The sequence below is a fragment of the Mustela erminea genome, chromosome 2 (genome assembly GCF_009829155.1).
Source record: "Mustela erminea isolate mMusErm1 chromosome 2, mMusErm1.Pri, whole genome shotgun sequence".
In the NCBI taxonomy this organism is placed as follows: Eukaryota; Metazoa; Chordata; class Mammalia; order Carnivora; family Mustelidae; genus Mustela; species Mustela erminea.
Genome location: NC_045615.1, coordinates 53,529,665 through 53,555,915, shown reverse-complemented (window position 1 = coordinate 53,555,915; position 26,251 = coordinate 53,529,665). Strand labels below are relative to the sequence as shown.

Here is a 26,251-nt window from a genome sequence, read left to right as displayed (position 1 = left end):
ATTCCAATAAACAGTTTCAGCAGTAAGTATTTTCTACAACAATGAGGCTTGTTTATGTATTGACTTACAAACACGTACTGTCTGCAGAGCATAAAAATGGATTAAAATCGAGTGATAATCTGTTCAAATGTTTGGTTTCTGGGACATTTTGATAGGCGAAAATCATAAAAGAGAGATTCTCCTGAGAATCATTACTTCTTTTCCTCTCCTGTGAACACTATTTTATTCCCATGATGGAATTCCAATGGAAACCGCTCGCTACCCAAAAAAGAAAGACCAGGAGAGCTTGTTTCTATCACTGCAGCCGTTTATTTATTCAGCATGTGCACATTAAGGTATTACTACACTGATCGTATTTCTCACGTGGTTTTTAATTAGAAAATGTATCCAAAAGCAAAACAGTACAGATGTATACAAATGTAAAAATGTAAAGAGACAGAAAATAGAGATTAACAGATAAGGCAAATGATACTTTGAGAATCCAAACCCAATACCTTAAAATATGGAGAAGAAAGAGGACAAACTGAAACTACACTAGATTTGGGTCAAGTTTTTCATTGTTTTCCCTTCCCTTATGTCTGAAAAGCTTCTCCTTTCAAAAGAGATGACAAAAAAAGCTCTAAACCTCACAAAACTGTGACTGTAACACAGATTCATACTTGAACAAGGGAGAGGAAGGAATTATTTTCTATAAATAATATACGACCCCTTAAAAATGGCACCACGAAAACAATTTTGTTGTAGATAATTTTAACGATAGGCTACACTAAATTTTGAAGATTTAAACTCTTATTTCTGTTTGTCTTCCTACTGTGACCAAATCACTAGGCTTTAGTTTTAGACTCTAACTGTAGCCTGAATCAACAAGAAACAGGTACGCTACTATAAGCATAAGCGGCAGGGATCCTCTCTAGGCTGCTGCTCTAGCGGGCAAAATGCAGCCCTTGTAAGTCTAGAAAAAAGTTAGAAACTGGAATCTATTGCTAGTATTTTCAATCTAGGAAATACAAGTAAAGATGTTTAAGAGTCATATACTGTAATTTAAATCTGTATTATACTAAGTACAGCATTCCAAAATATACATCAAGAAATACTAAAAGTAAATGCTCTACAGTAAAGAGGTAATAATTAAAAAAATGCTACTGACATGGAATATTTATAATCAGAAAAATAAATATTCGGGGAGCTCACCAGAAGAATAAAGTGCTCTGCCAGTTATTAAAAGATTAACGCTGGTGTATTAAATATAGCATTCATTCCCCACTGGAAAATACAGAGATTCTTCTGGGTTCTAGTCAATACTTATTTCACAGGATTAACTGATTTAGAATAGATATAAAGCTTTGTCACAAAGGAGAAGAACAAAGCACAAAGACAAAATGATAAATTAAGAAGTAATGTTATCTTTTTAGGGATAAAATTCAGAGGAATGCAACATTAAGCTCCATGAAATAATGTGCACAATGAGAAGTCTAATAAAAATGACATCCTTAATGTCAGATAACTTAATAAGAAATCCCAGTCAAATAAAATTCTGGAAAGGAAATACCCAAATGTCACTGACTTTTCAAATACTATCTTGGCATAGAATCTATAAAGGCAAAACTAAACAAAAACAAAACAAAAAAAAACAAATCATCTCTACTAACATCCAAACAGAACCACCAATTTCTTTTATATTGTGTAAAGCAAGAGACTGACATGAAGTAACGTGATAACGCACATCAGCCAGCATGGACTCTACAGGTGGTTTCAGCAGCAATGAGAAATAATGCACAATTCAGTTCCAGCACTTTATTTCAAAAGTAAAACTTCCTGCCTCCCTACAGATGCAGGGTGAGAAGGCAGTTCAGGGTTGCTACTGGTGAAACCACTTCATGTCACCCCTCTCATGCTCTGACTCTCAGTTAATTATTATCTTCATATAATACAAATCTGCTAGACCATAAATGAACAACTTTCAGGACAGATGCCTTGAAAAGTTCTTAGGGAGGTTAAACAAATATCAGAGCCTAAAACCTCCCTCTATAACAAATACGCACACAATGGAAATGAAGTCCTTTGTGAGTTATGGGGCAGGGAGGAGGACTTGGGCTCTGTCTCAACTTTAAGCACCTCACCCCAGACACATTAGTATTTTTTAGTGGGATTATGGGCTTTCATCCATTCTGGAAACAAAGAGAAAAACTATCAAATGTCATAATCTGTTTTCCCACTGGGCAAATACCAACAGGATTCACAATTTCACAACTGTTGCTCTGTCTTCATGGGCTATATAATTTTTGCCCCAAATAAAGAAAACAAATAATGAGCCAGTATGAGTAACTGATCACGTTCCCCTCCTATACTACCAGTCTCCTGGAATGAAAGCTTTCCAACCATCGTGATCACACTTGGAAGTGATTTATATATTACTGAGAGAGAACTACTAACAGAAAAGAAAGAAAAAAAAACCCTTAGATTTTTATCACATCCCCAAGCCAATATTTTACTTTTCTAATGTAGAACTAAGAAAAACATTATTCTTCAAAGACAGTTCTCAAACCTTTATCAGTCAGTAGTACAAACCTGAAACTGATGTAATGGATTCACTGTCTGAAAAGGGGAGAATTTTTAAAAATTTTTTTGAATGTAGTCCTCTGACTTCCTGTAACTCCTAACCTCACTCTATTCTACTCACTCTCTCGACCTCAGCATGAGGGAAGGGGAAAAAAATGGAAGCTTCACTAATATAGGTGATAAAACATACACAATGAATAGAAATGGTCATGTTTTAGTAACAGGCAAAAATTTGAAATTTATAAGCAATGTGGTGGCTTTTGGGGGGCTGGATGAGAGAAACAGATAACATCTCTTATTGGCATGGCACATTTTGATGAAAATCTTACTAGTTTTCCCACTGGAATGATCAGTAAGATTTAAAAAAGTACATAGCAGTTTTTTAAAAAACTGACACCTACTACTGATAAAATTCTGTTTAAACTCCTATTTCCTCTTCTAAAGATAAGCACTATTAAAAAAAAATACATTTAATGATAGAGTGTAAGGCAATTTTCATTGCCTTTTACAGATTTACTCAGAACTACCTAACAAGGCAAGAAAGTATCATTAATTCAGCATAGATGTTAGAGGTTTTATTCTAAAATTTAATTCTCCACTAATTTATTCTATGATGAATTTAATAGTCAACCAGGAAATTGGTTTTTATAAAAATTTTACGGACAGAAAATACAGGAAAAAAGTAATCATAAATGCCAAACTGTCCCTTTACTTTATGAAGCCAAATATTTCCTCATAGACTTGGTTTTTAAAGCTGGAATTTATCCCTTCAGGGCCACTATTATTTTTCAAAATTCCCATAAATATTAAATCTAAAAATTAATTGGTAATTCCAATTCTCCTCTTTTTCTTCAAATTTCTTCTCCACCCCTAAACTGTTGACTTTTAAAAATTCACAGAATGAGCATGTTTCTTGCAAAGCGGCTTGTCCTTCTTGGAGAAAAAGGTCTGACCTTCCAAACTTTCACAACATACCTGAAAAAGAAGCATTATTTAAAAGAATATCATTACTTTATCAAATATGCCTAAAAGGGAAAAACGGCTTTTCACTCGGTGGGTAAGACAAAGCACTTTCATTGGCTATACTAGAAGCTCTGACATTTAATGATTACTATGGTATTTCATATATTTTTCAAAAGCAATAAAGAATGACCTTTTCCTAGAATGCATTCTAATTTATTTAAATCACTGATCATTCTTTTTCTTTATGAGGCCCTAATAAGAAAACACATAAAGAGGTCACATTAATTGTAATTTCTCTTCCCAAATGCTCCTCAATGCTTTCAACTTGCTTCCTGTTGCAGGGAACCACAGCACTCACAATGGAAACACAATACAATTGCTTAGCCCAATATTCCCAAGACCCCAAACACAGAGGCACAGAATACCTGAGAATTCTTTTTTAATTCACTGTCTTGGTTTCTTATAGTAAAAACATCTCGTTTTTACTGGTCAACATCTGGCTACTGGATGATTATACAGTTCACTTACTACCTGCATTTATGTGATCCTATCTTTCCTATTGCCCTTCTTAAATATGATAGTATAATAGAGCAGCTCTACCAGAGAACAGGAAAAGGCAAGTCTTCGAAGTTGTTGTATTTTAAAGATCTCATGAAGTCTAAGAGAAGGAAGAAGTACACAAGATGAATTTAACAACCAGGTAATATTTGGGGACATCATTTGACTTCAATTAACTTTACTTTTTCCCTTCATTCAATGGGTATTGAAAACTATTAGATACATTAAATCTAATTTTAAAAAATCAAACATCTGAACTGAGTATCTTTATTGGATATTTCCTTTCTAAATTAAAAAGAGTCTTAAGGGGGCGCCTAGATGCCTGGGTGGCTCAGTCAGTTAAGCGCCTGCCTTCAGCTCAGGTCATGATCTTGGAGTCCTGGGATCAAGCCATGTGTTGGGTTCCCTGATCAGCAGGAAGTCTGCTTCTCCCTCTACCCCTCTCCCCTGCTCATGCGTGTTCTTTCTCTCTCTCTCTTAAATAAATAAATAAATAAAATCTTTTTTTTTTTTTTTTAAAGTCTTAGGGTAAATGTCTCTACTACAGCTATTCTCATCATTAAAAATAAAACCAAAAATATTAGAATATCAAACAAAATAGATAAATATATCACTAAATGTTTATTACAGTCCTAAAAGGAAAAAAAAATTCATGGACTATTGCTGTGGAAGGAAATAAATCAACATACAGTTTGCTTCCACTCTTAATTCAACAACAGATCTTTAGAATTGTTTGTTTCTATTTCAGGTACCCATGTTTCCAAAAATTACTAAAAACACTTCAATAAAAAAGAATTTAAAAAAAAAAAAAGTAAAGGCCTCTTACTGTTTTAAGAAATATGTGGTTACTCCTTATAAACACAAACTTATTAAAAATAAATTTTCTCTAAAGGAGTAAGCACCTTGTTCCGTGCCAAACAATTCAAAAAATGCCAAAACTTTCAATGAACAACTTTTAAAATCACTGTAGAAATACTTTTGTGTGTGAAGGACTGAATGATATAAGAACTGTTATTTCCATTTAGTGCTTAGGCTAAAACTGGCCCTACTGTGCTCCTCTAATTTGGAAGTAAGATGTTTACTTACCGAGCATACAAAGCAAGTGTCATGCCAGGTATAGCCCAGGGCCTCCAGGAACATGTCGCCAGCTTCTATGGGAAATTCACAGCCATGGCATATGGTACCAAAAAGGGCGTAATAATCTGTATAGGGGCAGGGTGGGTGGGGGTGGGAAGACATAATTTAAACATGACGAAGCTTTAGAATAATAGTTTCTAGAAAGCAGCAACAAAACTGGAATTAAATGAGAAGATGAAGATAGAGTTACTAGTAACTGGAAAATGTTCAGAAGACACGTTTGACTTGAGAAATAAAGTGTAGCATGTTTCAGGGTAACTTTGGGGTGTTTAATTCAGGGTAATCACCTTTGGGGTAAATGTTATTTACATAATTAACATTTTTTATTCCCTTTTCCCACATAATACTTCTCATACATCTCCAGTTACTTAAGTGTCCAAATACATATGAAGAACAACTCTGATCCCTGTTAAGTTATCAACAGACAGGACTGTTTTAACAAAAGACAAGGGAACCTCCAAAAACTAGCAACAATAAGACTAAAGAACATAAAATCAGAAGAAATATCTGATATCAGCACATTTCGTAGAGTATCTGACTTGGTAGGAAGAAAAAAAAAGTCACAAGAAACTTCCATGAATTAAGTGCCGTGACTGAGTTTCTAGTTGGACTGTATCATAAGTCTTTTGCTGTGATTTCCTTTCAAATTTATGACTTACTGCTGAAAATCCTTAGCCAGAGAATACCATTTACTTGACAGAGATTATAGTTATAAAATACTAATAGGATTTCCTTCCGAAGAGAGCAGTATTGATGAGATGTTTCTTTATTATTACTAAATTAGAATTTACTGGCAATTTTCTTTTATGCAGCTGGAGTAGAAAGTAGACTTTCATTTCTAACTTAATTTACCTCTCTTTAACCATTTTCAATATTTCTTAGCACCATTTGCTCATCATATGTTCAGAGTTCTACTATGTGCCTAGCACTGATGAGGGTTATAGTGGTGAAGACAGAAGCAGCTGTTCTCTTTATGGTGCTTATAATCTCACTAGGAATAGGATGTCATCATTTATTGTATTTTTAAAATAAGTGATAATGAATAATTTCAGACTGTGACAAGAACCACGAAAAAACCAGTCACGTGATACAGAATATTTGGGGGGAGTACATAACACTCTATTAACTAAGTGGGCTTGGAAAAAGCTTCTCTGCGGAGGTAACAGTTGTGCCAAGACTTGGCCAAAAAAAAAAAGGAAAAATCACCATAGAAAATCTGAGCAAGAACAGGTAAGTTAGAAAAAACAGCAAGTACAAAAGCCCTGATGCAGGAAGAATCTTAGCATGTTCAGAAAAGCAAAGGGGATAGATTTCCGTAGAACTCAAGTGACAGAAAATAAGATGGTAGAAGATAAGGTTGGCCTAATAAGGAGTGCAGTGATTCCCTAAGGGGAAGCCAAAAGGTATCAAGTATAATCTAATTCGCACTGAAACAAAATATTATCATAGCTGCTATTTGAGGGTCAGGGGGAAAGAAGATATACCATTTTAGTTGGTAATCAGAGTGTCCACGCAAAGAGAGTGGGCTGGATTTAGTTCTGACTGTTGAGGTAGAGAGAAATGAATGAATCAATATACAGTGGCGGTAGAACTGCCAGATTTTACTAATTAGATTAGACATGGCAAGAGCAGAATCTTATGGTTTGGGATACTGGAAAGTGGGGCATTTACTGAGATGGGAAAGTCGGTAGTAACAAATGCAGGAGGTTAAAGAAATACAACAAAATAGATCAAACTGATTAGAAGTGACATTAAAGCAAATTTTCAATAATGCTGTTCCCTTTCTGTAAGCAATTTTTGGGTTTCAAAAATCGAACTTCTTAGACTACATTAAATATGATACTAAGGTTAGTTTTGTATGTGTTTGGCTACACAGGGACTATCTTCCAGTTAGTCCAATGTCTCACAAAGCTTAATTAAAAAAATAGTAATAAAGCTCTTTTTTCAGAAGAACTAGGTGAAATTACAAAATATACTGAAATATTCTGATTGAATCAGGGTAGGAAGCTTGTAGCCATCCTGTCCCAAAATAGAGCATAGTTGGGCTAGATCACTAAATTCCCAGAGAGCTTCCTGGTGGACAGTATGGCATAGATCTAGACTGGTCCCAACTAGGAATTAAAAGGAACTGAGTGAGCAAAAAAGGGTTCAAGTGATGTCCAATTTGACTAGCCTAAAATCAGAAGTTGACAGCTCCTTTAACTTAACTAGTGTGCAATATTCCCTTCCTCCAGCACCGTAGTTTGAGTTTCAAGGCAGATCAACAATAAAACTCCATAGTGGAAATGCAGTGGTAGTGAATATAGACATGATAAAGGGAAAATACTTTATTTTTTGAAACATATGTATGGTACTAATACCTAAGAAAGAGTAATATTAATAAATAAGTATTATGAAAGTTTACTTCTAGCCTCTGGAAAAGAAAAGACGTGTTCAGAGCTCAGGTAATAAGAAATGTAGTAGATAGGTCCTTGGAGCCTATTTATTAAAAATAATTTTACTAAGGGAACCATCCAAGCCAAGATTACCTTTCCATTCAGGAAAAGTAAAAAAAAGACTTCCAATTTACTGTCAAGACCATTGCCTTGAAGAGCAAATGAGTATCACGTTCAGAAGGTGATCATTTCTCATGTTTAAAACCACTCAAAATTCACTATTAGCGTGTAAGAGGTGGCTTTAAGCTACACAAGCTGGTAGAATTCACATCCATAAACTATTAGGGATTCAAGTAAAATATTTTCCTACTAGGTAATGCTTATATGCTCATTTCTCTTAATGAAAAATTGGGAATATCTATTTTAACAAAGTCATAAAAATTTTACATAGTTTTTTGTTATGTATTTCGTGTAGCTTAAATGCCCTGAAAATAGGAAATCTACTTTGTGCAATATTTCCTTTCAACTTTATAGTAATGTAAGGGTTAATGTTTTATCCTTATTCAAAACTTAAGAAACTAACGGCTTTAGGATCTTACCAGTCTCACAGTAGGGTTCACCATCCTCCAAATGAAAAACATTATTACGAATGGGTTTTCCACAGGCCACACACACAAAACAGGAAACATGCCAAGTTTGTTTCAGAGCATTGATGACTTCCTGTTATAGAAAGGTAATTGGTTGTAAAGAAAGATGACAATACACACATGCTTATTTTACTAGTTGTACACAGCCCTTTTAAACTGACTCAACGTAGACGCACGCTTTGTCTTTACCATGAGCTTTTCCTCTAAGTAACAGATGACACTTTAGGACCGACTCACAAATCATCTAAACTGATACACTATAAAATAAGCGTGTTTTCCCATAAATACACATCAATAAACTTATGTAAAGAATGATTATGTTTTTTAAACAGTATACATGTGGTGAATCAAGTAAGCACTTCATAAGTGCTTGCTACAAAACCTTCTGCTTTCTCTCAAAAGGGTGTCAGGGAACATTCACTTACGAAGGTTTCATAGTATTATCTTGAAAATGTCATGCAGCAGAAACAAGAAAAAGTCATGGAGGAAGGGCAAAATATTTGAAAACTGAAACAAACCTGTGCTTTGGTGCATTATGGAAGCAATAACATAATCAGTGTAATCCAATCAGTTTAACACATGTTTAGGATTCTGGAAATCAGCTGTGACTACACTAAGCACACACTCAAACGAGTGTCTGAAGTTTGAACCATTAAGTATGGATTCTAATCAACAATGGCCCTCTCGTTAAAAACAGCATTATCAAAGACTTGGGCAGATTTTAATTAGTAGAAGAAGAGAAGCTACTTTTGTAAGGAATCATTTCTTTAGATTGAGAGAGATGGAGCCATTAAAGAATAGTTAATAATTATCTTTGAAGAATAGTTAATAATATGGGGATTCACTCTTTCCATAATATCTATCACAAAAAAAGAGGATGCTACACATAGGAGTATGGTCATAATTTTGTAAATGAATTACTTATAAAGAGCAAACTGGAAGAAGATACATCCTAAGGTTAATAGGAATTATCTAGGGTTGGTAAAATATATAGGTCACTTTAATTTTCTTCTTAACATTTTTGGGTATTTTCTAATTGCTGTAGAGTGAAATTTTTTTTTTGAAATATTTTTAATAATACAAATTGCTGAAATAAAATAAAATGACAGAGTAAATTATTAGCCTTAGAAAATGTCACAGTACGGGGCGCCTGGGTGGCTCAGTGGGTTAAAGCCTCTGCCTTCGGCTCGGGTCATGGTCCCAGGGTTCTGGGATCGAGCCCCGCATCAGGCTCTCTGCTCAGCAGGGACCCTGCTTCCTCCTCTCTCTCTCTCTGCCTGCTTCTCGGCCTACTTGTAATCTCTATCAAAATAAATAAATAAAATCTTTAAAAAAAAAAAAAAAAAAAAGAAAAGAAAATGTCACAGTTCACTACTGAAGGATACTGAGGAGAAATGGCAGTTGTTTAGATCCAAAAAGATTACTATGAATATGTACAACAAATGTACATTGAACCAAGTTGTTTCTCAAGGCTTTTGGCATTTACTTCCCTTTCAATCCTTGAGACAGATTACTATTCCTTCTTTAACAGGAAATCAAACAACTAAAACACAACCCAGAGAATCTGTCTCTGTAGTGAAGTTATGGTCCGTCTCTAAGGCAATGAGGGTAAGATTTCCGTTTCCTAGAACCTCATTTGGTTCTAAGATTATTACCTGACTCTGTATTATTATTCTAGAATATACAGAATACATTTATAAATTGAAAGAGTCTTATTATTTATCCTTTAGGAAGTTACAGCCTGTATACTTCTACTCATTTGTTCCCAACATATTGTACAAATTAATAATATAAAAGTATTTCATGTGGCATAGTTACAATTTTAAGTGTCCTCCAAGTTTCAGAACCATTTAAAGATGTAATGTGAAATTCAAAGTACTCAAAAAATTCATATTAGCTTTTCTCTCAACTGATATGAATTAAAAAGTTTCATTATTATATATTTTTTAAAAGTTTTTTTATTTATTTGACAGAGATCACAGGTAGGCTGAGAGAGAGAGAGAGAGAGAGAGAGAGAGAGAGGAGGAAGCAGGTTCTCTGCCGAGCAGAGAGCCTGATGTGGGGCTCGATCCCAGGACCCTGGGACCATGACCTGAGCTGAAGGCAGAGGCTTTAACCCACTGAGCCACCCAGGTACCCCTCATTATTATATTTTTATAAAGAGAATATTAGAATTCAGCAATGCCATTCCCCTCTTCTGTATTAGCTGTATGAGTTTCGTGTGAGACTAGGCATCTTGGATGCTTCTAAAATAAAATTCCAACTCCTAGTCACCCATAAGAAATGACTGACCCTTTCTTTGTAAACTGCAACCTGGATATTCCGGAGCAGAAATTCAGTCATTCATCATTATTTATTATATATCTGACTCCTAAATTACTCCCTTTTTAAAAAGAAAAAAAAGGTGCCTCGATTATTTTTCTATCCCATGTATGTGCTCATAAAATAAGTTATATTTTTAAACACTACATGTGTTTAAGAAATATGTATCATTTATAAGTCTCATGTTTTATATATTTCATGAGATCTGTGCCCTGTGCTTGAACCCTGACAAATGGGGAAATGCTGCTCTTATAAAAGCTATGGAATTTAATTTAAAACAGTGAAGGTGTCAGTTCTGAGAACTCTGATGTGTGTGGTCCTGTGCGACCTCTTCATTCCTGAGCAAACAGGGTCCTGTTGAGGTAACACACCCACAGTAAATTATTTTTCCCCCACAGTGGCTAGACTTTCCCCAGACAAGCAAGCACTCAGTAAGACAAAACCAAAGACAACCTAACCCCACGAGTCCGATATACTTCTACAGAGGTCTATTTAGTTTTGCTTTACAATAATAAACAGTGATGAAAACAGAGAGGGGATCAAGTAAGAAGAAAATAAAAAGGAAAACTGCTGGAAGGGTTTCATAACAACAAAAAAAATTATTGTGCTTTAAAGCTCAATCAGAATAAACAGGTTTTCTGACACTTACTCCGAGGATCTTCCTTTGGCATCGCCCACATTCAGGAGCAAAGAATTTCTCATAGCACAGCTCACAATACAGGGCTCCCTTCTCCTCTACAAACCCAATGTAGGCCATTGTATTTTTGCAGTGAGCACAGTTAAATTCTTCTGGATGCCAAGATTTCCCCAGTGCCACTAGGAATGGTCCCCTGCCAGAAAAAAAGAGATCAAGTTGGCTGGGGAATAAAAGTTTCTGAAGTTAGCTTGGACAGAACCTCTTTTGTGCAATGTCAAAACAATTAAATTCTTGCTCGATTATCCTTCTCAAGGGCTGAAAACAAGGGTGCTGTAAATTTACATAGGAACTCTGAGCATTTACGGGAAGAGAGGAAAAAGGGAAGAGTAAAGAGCGGGATTCTTTCAAGGAGGGGATTCTTTCGAGGAAGGCCATTTCCCCCATTTTCCTCCCATCTTCAAGAGACCTGATTATGTTTATCGAGCTGCAACAAGCGACTCGGTATCATGATTATGACTGAAAATGAGGATGTTAACTCCAGTGGAAAATGAAGTAACCAGAAAATACTACATGGCTTAGGCAGAGATGAGAATTTGACATTTCTATAAAAAAAAAAAAAAAAAAGAGAGAGAAATCTTAATTTGGTAATGTCAGACTCTTAAAATTCATGGCACCTATGACCCGAGGAAACACTGCGGTCCACTCCTGTTCCCCACACATTGTTTCGTTCCTTATTTCTCAACTTTATTAAGCATATCAGATGTTTACGACCCCTCCGAATAGATGATGGAAACTGTCAACTGGCTATTAGAGACTGCTTTGAAGCTACTTAGGAAGGTTTTATTTAATTGAAACATGAGTGATTTTTAATGCACATTTGTATCAAGGTAACAAATGCTTGTAAAGAGATTTTTTCCCATTAAATACTATACAGTCATGAACTGATAAGATGGGTTTGGTTTGCTTGACAGGAATCCATTTATGAAGCTTTATCTAGTCACGAAGCCCGCAGAAATGAACCATTTTAGCCTCTGCAACACACTTCTCAGTAGCTCCATCATACTAATCTTTATTCGCAGAGTGGCTTTACCTCCAAGGCACTTTTACACTTATCCAATTTGTCCAGGCAACATTCCTGTGAGACAGACCAGGGCAGTTACTTCAAACTCAGTTTAACCGATGGAGAAGCTGAGATACAAAATGTTCAAAAGATATGACAAATATCATAAAATCACTGACTGAATGAAGGTCAGAAGCTGAATTTCCTCATTTCTAGCACACCGTGTAGTCAGCTGATACTCTGCTTTTCATCTCATTACCAGCAATTATCATCACTGAGTGACCACAGGATAATTGTCAGTAAGCATGAATACCTGACTTCTAGGCAGATTATTAATAGAGAAAGTCACAGTAATGAGCATCACATAATTGGAGCATTTTTTTTTGCCTTTGACAATAACATAAACCTTAGTATTCAGTAACCGTTTCCCATTGGAAAATTCTTTGCAAATACACTGATGTTTACTCAGAACTCAGAACTAGCACCTAACTCTGCTAGAGTCAAAAAAGTAAAAAGGCTCTTGATGAATGATAAAAATGTGTTCTGTCAGGTATAAGAGGGTATTTTCTAGCCTCATTTTTTTGGTTAACTTCTTTTTTTTTTTTTTTTAAAGATTTTATTTGACACAGAGAGAGAGATCACAAGTAGGCAGAGAGGCAGGCAGAGAGAGAGAGGGGAGGAAGCAGGCTCACCGCGGAGCAGAGAACCCAATGTGGGGCTCGATCCCAGGACCCTCGGATCATGACCTGAGCTGAAGGCAGAGGCTTCAACCCACAGAGCCACCCCAGGCACCCCTTGTTAACTTCTTTTAAAATTAATAACACAACGCCAACTTTTGTCAGCTAGAGCATGCAGTTCTCTTAGCATTTGAGACAAGTAGTTTATTATTATTATTTTTTAAGCTTTAGGATGCCAGAAGATTTGCTATCACTAACAAGGAACATCTTTGTCAACGAACACCTGACAGGAAAAAAGGGCTATAGATCATTTATTTTGTAACCAAATGTTCCTTTGGGTAAGTTGTCCCTCAATTTTTAACTGGAGTGTAAATAACAGTCCTACTCAACAAGTTCCTTCCTCTTATTTTCTCAAATATGTATGTGACAAGTAGTTTACCTTCAAAGATAAACCAAGGAGTCACTATGCTCAAAGCTAGACAAAATCTTATGAGTTTGCAGAGCTTTTATACCAAGTGGGTATCTGGTTTGAAAAATCTGTTGGGTTAAATTTACTGTGACCACAACACAGGGATGGTAGAACTTTGTTACCATTTGTTTGGATGCCATGGCTGATTCCAGGAACTGTTAGGCTGAAAAAATTTTTTCTTCTTTTTTCTTAGGGCACATCTTTAGCAGCTCCATAGGCTGGATTGCCCCTAGAGGCCAGCATCCTTCTTTAGCCATCCAGATTGCAAAAGCCAATCCAACCTCAAACTCTCACTCTATCAAAGTGTCGTATACACTCAGAGTAAAGAAAGAGCTTTACTACTGGAACACAACTATCAGTGCCACCAAATATTTAACAAAATTCATCTGAGGAAAAGAAGTAAGATATTTAAGAGAAGATTCAGGAACACATGACCCATTTTCTAGGTTTAATAAAAGATGTGTTGAAATCAAGGCAGGGGGCACCTGGGTGGCTCAGTGGATTAAAGCCTCTGCCATCGCCTCAGGTCATGATCTCTGGGTCCTGCGATCGAGTCCCACATTGGGCTCTCTGCTCAGTGGGGAGCCTGCTTCTCCCTCTCTCTCTGTCTGCCTCTCTGCCTGCTTGTGATCTCTGTCAAATAAGTAAATAAAATCTTAAAAAAAAAAAAAAAAAAAAGGAAAGAAAGAAAGAAATCAAGTCAGACCAGCAGAGAAGGAGGTTCTGCAGCTCAGAGTATACTGGTCCTGACCCACTCCACAGAATTATTCCCTTAATGACTGGTGCACAGCATGATACCATCAGTCTGCACTGACACTTGTCATAGGACATAGCTCTGTAACAGTGCTTTTCCTCTAAATTACTGTTGGGAGTATTATTTGTTAGATCACACAGGGGCACTTTCACTTAGACTCCTTGGAGAAAGTCCTTTCAAGTTTCTGTAACAAGAACAGTTTGCTTCTTCTGAGCAATAGGTTTGTTTTTGTACTCATTGTATAGTAAATTTAAAAATTAACTTTTTTCTTTTGTTGATCACAAGAAGGCTTAAAGGCAAATCCATTCTAACTTAGGCAAGTATGTAGGTCATCATTATAGGTTCTGTCCAATCTCAATGGCAAATTTTTGTCCGATCTTTATTTTTTTAATGGTCCCATTCATGATTTTCATTCTTCTTTTGCTCCCTTCTATAATTTAGAAGACTTTCTTATATTTCATGTATTCTTAAAAGTGTTTTTAAAAGGTTTCTAGAATAGTTTCTACTACAAATAAATTAAAATTTAATTAAATCATCCATTAAAATAATAACTTTAAGATATTTCCTTAGTTCCTTACCAAATCTGAATAGTGAAATGTCTTAACAACAATAAAGAAACTCCCTCTGCACCTTTAAAGACTGAAATGAAAATGACCCTTGCTCCTGCCAGTTCTCCTTTCTTAAACATGCTCAGTGCAGGTAATGGCCTAGCTGGGTACTCCCTGGCCAGGCTCAAAGAGCATCTTTCCCATCATGCCCCTGAAGTGAGGTATAGTTAAACACTAAAATCTCTTACATCCAACAAAGTATTGGATTAGCAGAGATTGATTTAACAAATTCATTAACACAGGATTAACACTAAAGAAGTTCTTCTTGTTCCAGGTAGGATTGGGTTTCCGTGTGTGAACTGGAATGAACTGGAATGACGGGCTTGGGTAAACACAAGGTGGAATTAAGTCAACCTCTACCTCTTACCTACTCTACCCCATGGGCCCTTCCCAAATACTCCTTGACTGACAAAGGCAGGGACCGGAAAGAGTTAAAGCACTGACTGGCTGACAGAAAGGAGTTATCCTATCCCAGGAAACTTTTTACCCTTTTTTATCTTCTGTGGGATCTATGCCAAAGAGGAAAGAAAGAAAGGAAGGAAGGGAGGGAGGGAAGGAAGACATGTCAAAAGGAACAGAAAAAGAAAACTTATATAGTGAGAAGGTGAGAGGGACTGCAAATTTCAATAGACATAATTTAACAGGGATTCAGCTTCAAAATCAAATGTTTGCTTCTTGCCTCTCTTTATTATTTTATTTGAACAATAAAGCTCAGTGACAGAAATTAGCTCTATAAATAGATGAAGAAAATATCAACAGCTACCTAACATTCCTAAAATCATGTGGATGATGAACTGTAAAGCTGGAAATTCTTCAAGGCCCAGTTATTACAGATTAAAAATTGTATTTGACCAAAAGTTACCGCATCGATAGAAGTTAAAAACAAAAAAAGCCAAGAAATCAAAAGAAGTTAATCAACAAAAGTTCAAAATAAAGCCACATAAAAAGCCAACTCATGCTCCAAAATAAAAATGGAATCTAATACTCTACTTAATTAGATATAGTAATAAAAATGTATAAACCAGTTTTATATTATGGCCAAATTTTGGGAAGGGCCTGGCATGAGCGAAGAGTCCAAGAACAAAAGACGAAAGGAAGAGTTTTCTGAAGCAGAAAAGATTGCTGGGAGAAACTGCGCACACAATCACAAATACAAAGATACATGCAAGAAAAGAGAGTAAAAGAGAATGAAACACACTTGAATGTAACAGTAAAACACACTAGCAAGACATATAATACTCAAAATCCACAATACTAATAATCTGTCCTAAGATTTATAAGGGCTGCATTTTTATATGCTTTATTCTTCGTTCCCAGTAAATTTTGTTCAAATGTTCTAATTTGGAGCATTAAATAACAAGTTCCACCTTTGTTGAGTTTCATCTTTAATCTGTAAGCCCTTTGAAGTATTGCATCCAAAAGGGTGGAGGTCAACTATAGCTTTTTATTTTAAAGACATAAATGACTCACTGTTCAAGAATATATGCATGGGTAAAATGAGCCTGAACATAACAGTGAATAAAAAGGACAAGTTATAAAAACATGTAATATTAATTGATAATTCTTTAAGTCTATAGGAGACAATTATACTCAATTATTTATACTGGTTATTGTAAAATCTACAAAACAGGAAAATGTGTTTCTATATATTCAGACGAATGAGAGATAATTTCAACTTGGAGAAACTGTTATCATACATTCCTCCAAATATTTTTAAAAAGTTCATTCATCAACTGAACAAGTATTTATTAAATACAAGGATACATGCCAGATACTGCTCTAGGAGCAGAAAATATGGCAAGAAATAAAGGCAGGAAAGGCCCTGCTCACACAGAACTTATATTCTAGCATGAGGGAGAAACAACAAACAATTAAAAAAAAAAAAAAAAAAGATATGTTAGATTTTAAGTTCTGAGGAGGAAAAACGAAGCAGGGAGGGTAGGTAGGGAGTCTACGTATGGTGGTGGGGAGGAGAATTTAAATACAGTGGTCAGGGATACCCTGGTGTTTGAGTAAAGACCTGAAGTAGGCAAAGGTGAGCTATGCAAATATCCAGGGGAAGAGAATCCAGGCAAGGGAAACCACAAATGCAAAAGAGCCTGCCTGATAAAGGTGTTGGGGAGTCTGAGAAACAGCAAGAAGGCCGGATGCCTGGAGCAGTGGACACAAGGTGGAAATGACCAAGTAATAAGGCAGAGAGATAATGAGGTGGTGGTGGGTGACTATGTAGGGCCTTTAGGCCATTGTAAGGATTGTGGCTTCTTTCGAAAATGCAATCATTATGGGGTTTCCAGCAAAAGTGTGCCATGATCTGATTTATGTTTTATCAGGATTTACTCTAGCTACCATATTGAGAACAGACAGGAAAAGGGCAAGGGCAAAAGCAAAAAGGTTAATTAGAAGACAACTTCATTATCCCAGGTGAGAAATGACAGTGGCTTGGATCAGGGTAATAGCAGCAGTACAAACAGGAAGAAAGGTTCAGATTCTGCGTATATTTAGAAGTTAGAGTCAAAAGGATGTGCTGATAGATCACATGAGGTCTAGGCAAGTGTGAGAATAGAGATTCCACTAACCAACAAGAGGGAGACTGGGGAGGAGATAGTACGTTAGGTAGAATTCCAGTAGGGCCCTTAAGATACCTGCCTTCTGTGTACATGGCCTGTATGATCCCCTCCTCTAGAGTGTGAGTGGAACCGGTAAAGATGATAGGACATCAGTCCTGTAACTAGTTTATCTTAGTATTATGCAGATGTAATGTGAGTTCCCTAAGAAGCTGGCACTGAGTTATCAAGAGATTTTTTTAGGAGTATATTAATTTCCACATATTTGGGAATTTCCGAAATGTTCTCCTGTTATGTAGTTCTAATTTTAGTCCATTCTAGTCAGAGAACATAATCTGTATGACTGCTGTCCTTTCACATGTATCAAAACTAGTTTTATGGCTTCACATGTAGTCTATCCTGGAGAATGCTCCATGTGCACTTGAGAAGAATTTATACCCTCCTGTTGTGAGCTGGGATATTCTACAGATGTCTACTGAGTCTAGTATATAGCTTTGTTCAAGGCTTTTTGTTCACTTTCTATGTAGTTGTTATAGTCATTCTTGAAACTGGGATACCAAACTTTCCAATTATTATTATCAAATTATTTATCATTGTTGCCTTCTATTCTGCCAGTTTTTGTGGACTTTGGAGTTCTGTTATTAGGTGAATATATATTTGTAATTGTTGTACCTTCGTGATGGATTGAACTTTTTACCATTATAAAATGTCCTTCTTTTCTCTTTCAACACCTTTTCTCTTAATGGCTATTTTTCTAATATTAATAGACACAGTCACTCCAGCTTTTTGGTTATAGTGTTTGCATGATATATTTCTGCACAATTTTATTTTCAATTTACTTGTGTCATTTAACCTGAAGTGTCTGTTATAGGCAGCATACAGCCAAATCATGATTTTATCTACTCTACAATTCTTTTAATTAGAGTGTTTAATCTATTTACATTTAATGTAATTGCTTATAAGTTAGGAATTATGAGTACCATTTTGTTACTTTTTTCCTCTATGTCCTACATTTCTGTTGTCTTTCCTACATAAAAGAATGAAAAAAAATCAAAGTCACCAGCTAACAGTGAAAATGGGAAACAAGTTATCAGAGGCTTAAGGAGAAAAAACAAGATATAAAGTGGTTTTCTGGGAGAGTGGAAAACTAAACATACTAGAGAAATACAGCTGATTTTTGTCACTATTAAGAACACACCTGAGATTAACAGTCATGAATTTAAAGTGACACTGGTTAATATGGCTGTGGCTTTCCTTCCAGTCATATCCACTTTCAGGTGTGGGCACAAGTAAACCAAGAGTAGATTTTATCCAGTCTAGTGGTTTCAGTTAAATGAATATGATGAAATGAGAGATAGGCAACAGAATTAAGGAGATAAAATGGATACTGGATACTGACTACTGACTGACTATGGAATTCAGACTAGATAAGAATGGAAGTGAGGATACTGGGACCAAAGGGATAGTGAAGAGGTATTTGGATCAATGAATTTGAGGTTCTGGGAGGTAGGTCAAAGGATTGCTGGAGTTGAGGTAATAGGAAGAGAGTGGAGATATGAACAGTGGTTCTTGAAGCGGAGTGATCTGCTTAGGAATGAGATTATGAAGGAAATAGAGTTAATGGTAAAGACAAGATCTAGGATTCGGATGAAAATTGGTGGCTGAAGTTAACTGGAGCGATCACTAAAGTAGAAGATGTCAGAGAACTGAGAGACCTGGATATTAGAAGGATCATATAATGAAACACCAACATGGATTTCCATTATTAATATATTTTCCTGACATAAGATTAATTTTTCAAATTTACAACTGTGACAAATTTAGAACCCTATAGATATCTCGTAATTTTTCTAAGCACCATGATTAAGAACTTCTTATTACGGCTATAAGGGCATTACATATAGGTTTCTTATAATACCATGAGGGTACAATGAACCTCTCATAATGCTCACATTATTACATCATGGTTATCTGTGCCAGGACTTTGCCTTTTCTATCAGATGACAAAATATATGAAAACAGGAATTGTCTCTTAATTTAATTACCATACCAGTATGGTAACTTGCACATGAGTTTTTCCTTTTTTAAATTTTTTAAAAATTGAGATATAAATGACATATAACATTGTATAAGCTTAAGATGTACAATGTAGTGGCTTGGTATTTATATATTCTAATATAATTACCACGCTAACACTTCATAAGTTTCAATGGGTATTTGTTGTATAAAACTATTGATTTTATAAGTAGATTATTCAACTTACTGCTTGTCATTCCTTTCAAATAAAAGAAAGTCATTTGTTGAAGCTAATTAATCCTCACCTCTCCTCTGCACCAGGATTCTGGATGTATTCCTATTAGACTTATTACTACACTAATATTATTGCTGATTTGCTTGTTTGTATTATTTACTAAGTATAACTGTGTTATTTTGCTAGGGCTGCCTTAACAAAGTACTACAAGCTGGGTGATTTAAACAACAGGAATTTATTTTTTCACAATTTGGGAGGCTAGAAGTCACACAGACAATAAATAGTAGAACCTAAATTTGAGCCCAGATCTGTTTAACTAGTGTTAGACAAACAATGAAGGTGTTGACAGGGTTCCTCTGTTCTAAGGTTTTTCTCCTTGGCTTATAGATGCCCATCTTATCCATGTGTATTCACATGGTCTTCCCCCCATATATTCTGTGTCCAGATCTCGTCTTATAGGAACACCACATTCTGAGGTACTGGGGGTCATGACTTTGACATACGGCGGGGACACAATCCAGTCTGCGATAGTAACTTCCTTAAGGGAAGGAAATATGTCTTTGATTTCTGTGTCACTCACGCTTAAAGTAGGTGGTATACAAAATACTTAATGGGTGTTACTTACAGAATGACTGCATTTCTACATTAGATGAGAAAATGGAAAAGGGAACCCTGGGTCATCTATGAGTCTAAGAATGCATGTACGTGGTACAAAGTCATTTTGGTGGGGAGGTACAATTTTTAATTATTCAATCTATTATTTACTCCCCTCTCTCTCACTTTTATACTTAAATATTATGAAGAAAAGTACATTGCTGCACTCAAGTTATGGCAGGGCTACTCAAGCTGTTTTTCTCCTGACTTAATACAGTAACACATATGACTGTGTGTATGTTATAATATTTATAACAGTTCTGTATTCACATATATTAATATACATTGATGTATATTTTCTTTCCACAAAATTAGAATCATACTTATAATAAAAATGTATTTCTTTTTTCATATTAATAAAACATTATAAATATTTTCCTAAGTAGCAGTTAGAATATGAATAAAATTTAAAGTTAGATCTGGGCTCAAATTCAGATTCTACCACTTATCAACTATATGACTTCGGGCAAATGTTAACTTCTCTGTGCCTCAGTTTTCTCATCTCACAAGCTTATGAAGAATTAAATGGGAATTCAGGTAAAATTCTTAGTGTAACATTTGACATATGCTAAGAACACATTAAACAACTATTATTATCCAAAACCAGGATCTTAATGGTACCATAATATTAGTTGAACATCTGTGTTCTTTGCAATTTTTCACTACAGTAAATTTGAAATCTTGGTCTATATGTCTTGCTCATAAAACTTGGTCTAGGTCTTTGATTGTTTCCTTAAATTCAGGTGCTAATGCAATTCACTAAGGAACTTTTTATTTTCAAGTGAAATTTTGACCAAAAGGGAGAATAAATAAAATCTATTAATAAGGGAATGCTCAGAGACTGAAGTGCACGGTGAAACTAGCAAAAACCCCTGGTGACCTCAACTTGGAGAAACGGAGATGGCCCAGTATAAGGGAAGTTTGAAAATCACTGACCAAGAAAAAGACCAGTAATGTTAAAAATCTCTCACTGGAGTAAACAATGGGTAGCCTCAATGCGATTGTTCTGGTGCTATATACTGTAGGCAGATACAGAACAATAGCACTATGGTTGTTTCTTTTAAGCATCCCATAGCTAATAAGAAATTCAAACACTATAAATCCTGTACTTCTTTCACAGAGATGCTAAGCTGAAAGTGAATTATTGTTTATGCACCACACCCAGTGCTCCAAGCAATACGTGCCCTCCATAATACAATGAATTTTGAACACAAAAGAAATAAAATAAAATAAAATGGAAAAAAATAAAATTTTAAAAAGGTGAATGGTTTAGTCAACTCCAGGTAATATAAGTGTCAAATCAATTTAATGCCACTAGATATGACAGAAAAACTAGAATTTTCATAAACTCACTCTATCAGGGAGACTAAAACGTGGTTTTGGCTATATTAACCTGATTTTCTATTTCCCTATTATACCAGCACCCATCTGTCAATCAATTCTTGAGTACAAGAGTCAAAAAAATCAGTACCTCTATCATAAATGGATTAAGAACTGTTCCAGAGCAAATTTAATCAAAGCCTCAGGAGGATTTCTTATGTATCCATAAAAGGCCACTAACTAATCAAAATGATGTCTATTTAGGCACAACATTCAGAACTCTTTTCTAGGTTCAAACATGCCAAAAAATGTTAAGCATTAATAAATAAATTAAATAAATAAAATGTCCTATGGAGTTTTAGGCTAGTTGTAAGAGAAAACTAGTTCAGTACTAACATTCAGTGATTAAGTTTTCTGAGGTTTTCCAAAAACAATTAACTTTGCTAAAAACAAAATTTGCTTTAGTTTGCTTTTACTTAAAATTTTTTGAAAATCTGAGATACTTGGAAAATATAAATAAAATAATACAAATTACAAATAAATAATATAAATTATACTGGAGAAAATAAGAAATATAAATTATAAAATGATAATTATAAACTTCCGAGAGTTTGGCAGGTTACAATATTCTGCATTCAAAGTATCAAGTCTGCAACTGCAGCGTGTTTTTGAAACAGGTGTCCAAGAGAGAATGTCACTTGATCTAATGTGTCCTTGCTTTGGTAAGTGATACTGACATGGAGGCCAAGAACAAGAATTACGCTTTGACTAGGTCTCTAAACTGACTACAGTCTATTCAAGCTACTTTAGCATTTGAGCACCAAGCAAATGTGCTGCGTTAATTACTGTTATATGATCTTGACATGAACTAATCCCTTTTCCTATTAACTTCCTTAATAAATGAAGCTTTAATGCTTAACTGATAACAGTGCTGGGATAATCCAGAGCAATATAAAATTTAACAGATGAAGGAAGAGTAAGTGATGGCCATTCATCTTATTAACATAATATATATTTGTTTCAGATGGCAGAAAGACTGTGGATTAAAATTACATCCTGGCCTAGCATTATAACTGAAACCCAGGCAGGTAGAAGGGATGGGAATGCAGTTCCTATTTAGATCTCTGTATTTTCTCCATACTAAGTTTTTCACATACATTGGTACTGATGATTATAGGATGTCACAGAATTTGATAATCAGACAATATGAATCAACAAGTGATGGGATCTGTTGGCCTATCCGGTAACTGCTTACAACAGCATACAAATAGCAGTGACTCCCGTTCCCATAAAGGCTGCTTTTATCTACAATACTGCATCCCTAACTACCAATCTACATAACCAAAGTAGCATAACTTCTAGAAATAGTAAGTCAGAACTTGTTTTTATTTTATTAACATTAATCCTAAAAATACAGTAACTAAATAGTTAGTAATTAGAAACATACTTTTATTTATTGGAACAAAGCAGTACCACTCTCGAGTCTATTAGTGTACATATTCTGCAAAGCAGTAACCCTCCAGTCCCACTGTTAGGAAAGTGACTCTACAAATTGGTATTATGGCTTAAGCAAGTGGCTCGAGTCATGCATGACCTGCTCAGTTAAAATATTCACAAATCCTTCTGCGTACTGGTTACTGTCTAGACTTGGGAAACCTCTACTGATTTTCTCCTTTTCCCCATAGCCATTATTACTAATTTTTGGTGACTAGCAAGGTGGGAGACAGTTAGGACCCAAACTAGAACAATATTGTAGGAATGAAGATACTGCTACTGGCTAATTCTTATTAAGTGGATACTTAATGTGGAAAAGTGAAAAATAACAGCTTACAAAATACTGTTATTATAATTCCATTTCTGTAAAATAACACCTGTCCTTACATGTGTATGTTTTAAAAGTGCGAACTCAAATATTCTTGGTGCTTATCTTGGAAGGTAGAATTATGTATGAATATTTATTTTTGCTTTCTGTTTCACTATATTTTTGAAATGTTACAAATGAACGTTTAAAATTTAAAAAGTTCTTTTATTTTTAATCATGTACTGCATGCTGTGTCCTTGACCCTAGTGGGTTAAGAAAAAGAGTAGTTGTATTTGGTTTTTAAATAAAGTATTGAGGCTTCTTGGGCTCCATTTTAAGTTTTAACCAGAAACATTATCCTAAACAATAACTATGTAACAGAGTAGAGGAAATACAGGTAAATCCTAACCTTATTCAACTTTAGAGAAGCCGCTGTTTCAACTATTTTTTAAAACAGGATAAATTAAAAACAAGGGAGAGAGCCTGAGCAGTCATTTCAACCTAATACTTGTTACTGCCAACAAAGTCAACTCACAGAGGCAACAAGGTCCTGCTGGTGGGATCCCTGCAATGAACATTCTTATCTATACTTCCTGACATTTTAAAAACCACTTGCTAGGGGCGCCTGGGTGGCTCAGTGGGTTAAAGCCTCTGCTTTTGGCTCAGGTCATGATCCCAGGGTCCTGGGATCGAGCCCCGCATCGGGCTCCCTGCTTCACAGAGGAGCCTGCTTCCTCCTCTCTCTCTGCCTGCCTCTCTACCTACTTGTGATCTTTGTCTGTCAAATAAATTTAAAAAAAAAAAAAAAAATTTAAATTAAAAAACAAAACAAAAAACCCACCTGTTAAGAAATGCTCAGAGGTTGGGGCAGCCTGGGTGGCTCAGTGGGTTAAAGCCTCTGCCTTCGGCTTAGGTCATGATCCCAGGGTCCTGGAATGGAGCCCCTTATTGGGAACTCTGCTCAGTGGGAAGCCTGCTTCTCCCCTCCCCTCTCTCTGCCAGCCTCTCTGCCTACTTGTGATCTCTGTCTGTCAAGTAAATAAATAAATAAAATCTTAAAAAAAAAAAAAAGAAAAAGAAATGCTCAGAGGTTTTAATAAGTGCCAATATAGAGCATTCACTTAAGATCTCTGGGCCTTTTATTCCTCTTGGAATTTAAGAAACAATAAAACAGATTTGGATAAAAAATATTTTTAAAAAGGAGTTTATGACCTAATCTAAAATTGAAAGCATTTATGAATAGATCTGAGGTAATTGTATCTTCCAGGGCTTAGGTATTAAAAAATCCAATCTTCTTTTCTCTAGGGCTCAAAGTTCTTTATTTTATGTCACTAGTTATTTTTCATCTAAATGAAGAATGAAGTTCAGATAAATGATCTTCAGGGTCCCTTTGAGTTTTAAAATTTTATTAATCTCTGGAAGGTCATATTAATTATTATTTTTCCTTAGTTCTGATAGGAATTAGTAACAGAGAAAACTGGTATTTTTAGTTTTATTTTCAGAGAGTCCAGAAATACTTTTCATTATAATGGTTCTAACAAATATATGTATTCAAATTTATCTACTTCAATAACTATTACATAGAATGTAATAGAAAATAGAATATTTTCACTAATAAAATGTCAAATCTTTCAGAATATATATAAAAAAAATCAACTCTGATAATAAGTACTTTAAGGAACACTTCAAAAATGAATAACCCACCTGATGACCTGGTTACAGTGGGCACACATTGGAGTTCGTTTCCCTGCTGGAATGTGCTCAGCTCTTTGCACTAAAGTATCCTGGTCACCTGGCTGGGGCTGTCCCCCTGCTGAGCTGGCTGGTGCCACTGCTCCAGACAAAGTTGCACTGTTCGAGATTCTTCCAGTGGAAAGTGCTAGGAGTTAAGACACAGAAGAATTAGCTTGAGAATATACCAAATATAAACTTTTTCTAGTAATTAAATAATAATATTACTTTTTAAAATAATCTATTGATTTGTTTATTCACTCACACTTATGGAGAGGTTATGTAGCAAACATTGGACTGTGACTACAGAAATGAACAGTAAAGAAAATCAAGGATTACAGCACAGTGTAAGAGTTAAATGACAGATGAATGCATTCAAAGAGTTATGAATGCATAAGGTATGGATGGAAAAGAGGAGTCACCTCTGCTTCCAAGAGGAGATACAGTTAAGGTGAGTATTGACAGCAAGATAGTTCTAGTCATCTCTGCTAACCATAAAACAGATTTAACTCCCAATACATCAGAGGTGCATTAAAAATCTCAATGTGTTGAGGATAACAAAAATAAAAATGAACTCTCTATATTATCTCTCTTCCTCTATTCTCTAAGTAGACTGTGAAATCGGTCACCCAGTCATATGAGGTAGCTATGTAAGAACCACCCTAGGACTTTCCCTTCCTCCTCTGTTATAATGGGTCCTGCTGAATTTTATAGCACAACTACTTCTTGATTTTGCCCACTCACCTTCATTCCTACAATATTGTCCTAGTTTGGGTCCTAACTGTCTCCCACCTTGCTAGTCACCAAAAAGTCTTGTCTTGTCTTTTTGTTTGTTTGCTTGTTTTTTTTTTTGTTTGTTTGTTTTTTTTAAATGCACCCTCCCAACTGCCACCTACGACTAAAATCCTATCAGATCACAACTCTGCAGAAGCCACTTCAAGGAGCTCCCTCTTCTCTGACCACCAAATGTTTTCCATGCTTTTCTGAGTACTGCATCCAGGTCCCTTCAGGGCTCTCTCCCTGCCCACAGCCTCACCTCTTATCACTCTGCCTCTGTCTTCATGCTGCAGCAATACCAAATGCCTCACATCTTCCTGTGAATTTATGCACAGGTTGTCTTCACTGTGTTCTCCCCCCCTTCTTTCTGTGTACCTAGTAACCACC

The 26,251-nt window shown here is 35.5% G+C and overlaps 1 protein-coding gene across 13 annotated transcripts in view; it reads right to left on the bottom strand.

The window, feature by feature from the left end:
* Window positions 1-286: 286 nt before the first annotated feature.
* The window catches only part of PDLIM5 (PDZ and LIM domain 5), a 205,313-nt gene continuing 179,348 nt past the window's right edge, over window positions 287-26,251 (bottom strand). For all 13 annotated transcript variants that reach the window (XM_032332916.1, XM_032332918.1, XM_032332921.1 and 10 more), the window contains 5 exons: window positions 25,061-25,235; window positions 11,211-11,391; window positions 8,192-8,312; window positions 5,167-5,282; window positions 287-3,534 (listed from right to left, as the gene is read on the bottom strand). In XM_032332916.1, coding sequence (XP_032188807.1) covers window positions 3,445-3,534; window positions 5,167-5,282; window positions 8,192-8,312; window positions 11,211-11,391; window positions 25,061-25,235 — 683 coding nt within the window. In that variant the 3' untranslated portion in view covers window positions 287-3,444. The remainder of the gene's footprint in view (window positions 3,535-5,166; window positions 5,283-8,191; window positions 8,313-11,210; window positions 11,392-25,060; window positions 25,236-26,251) is intronic.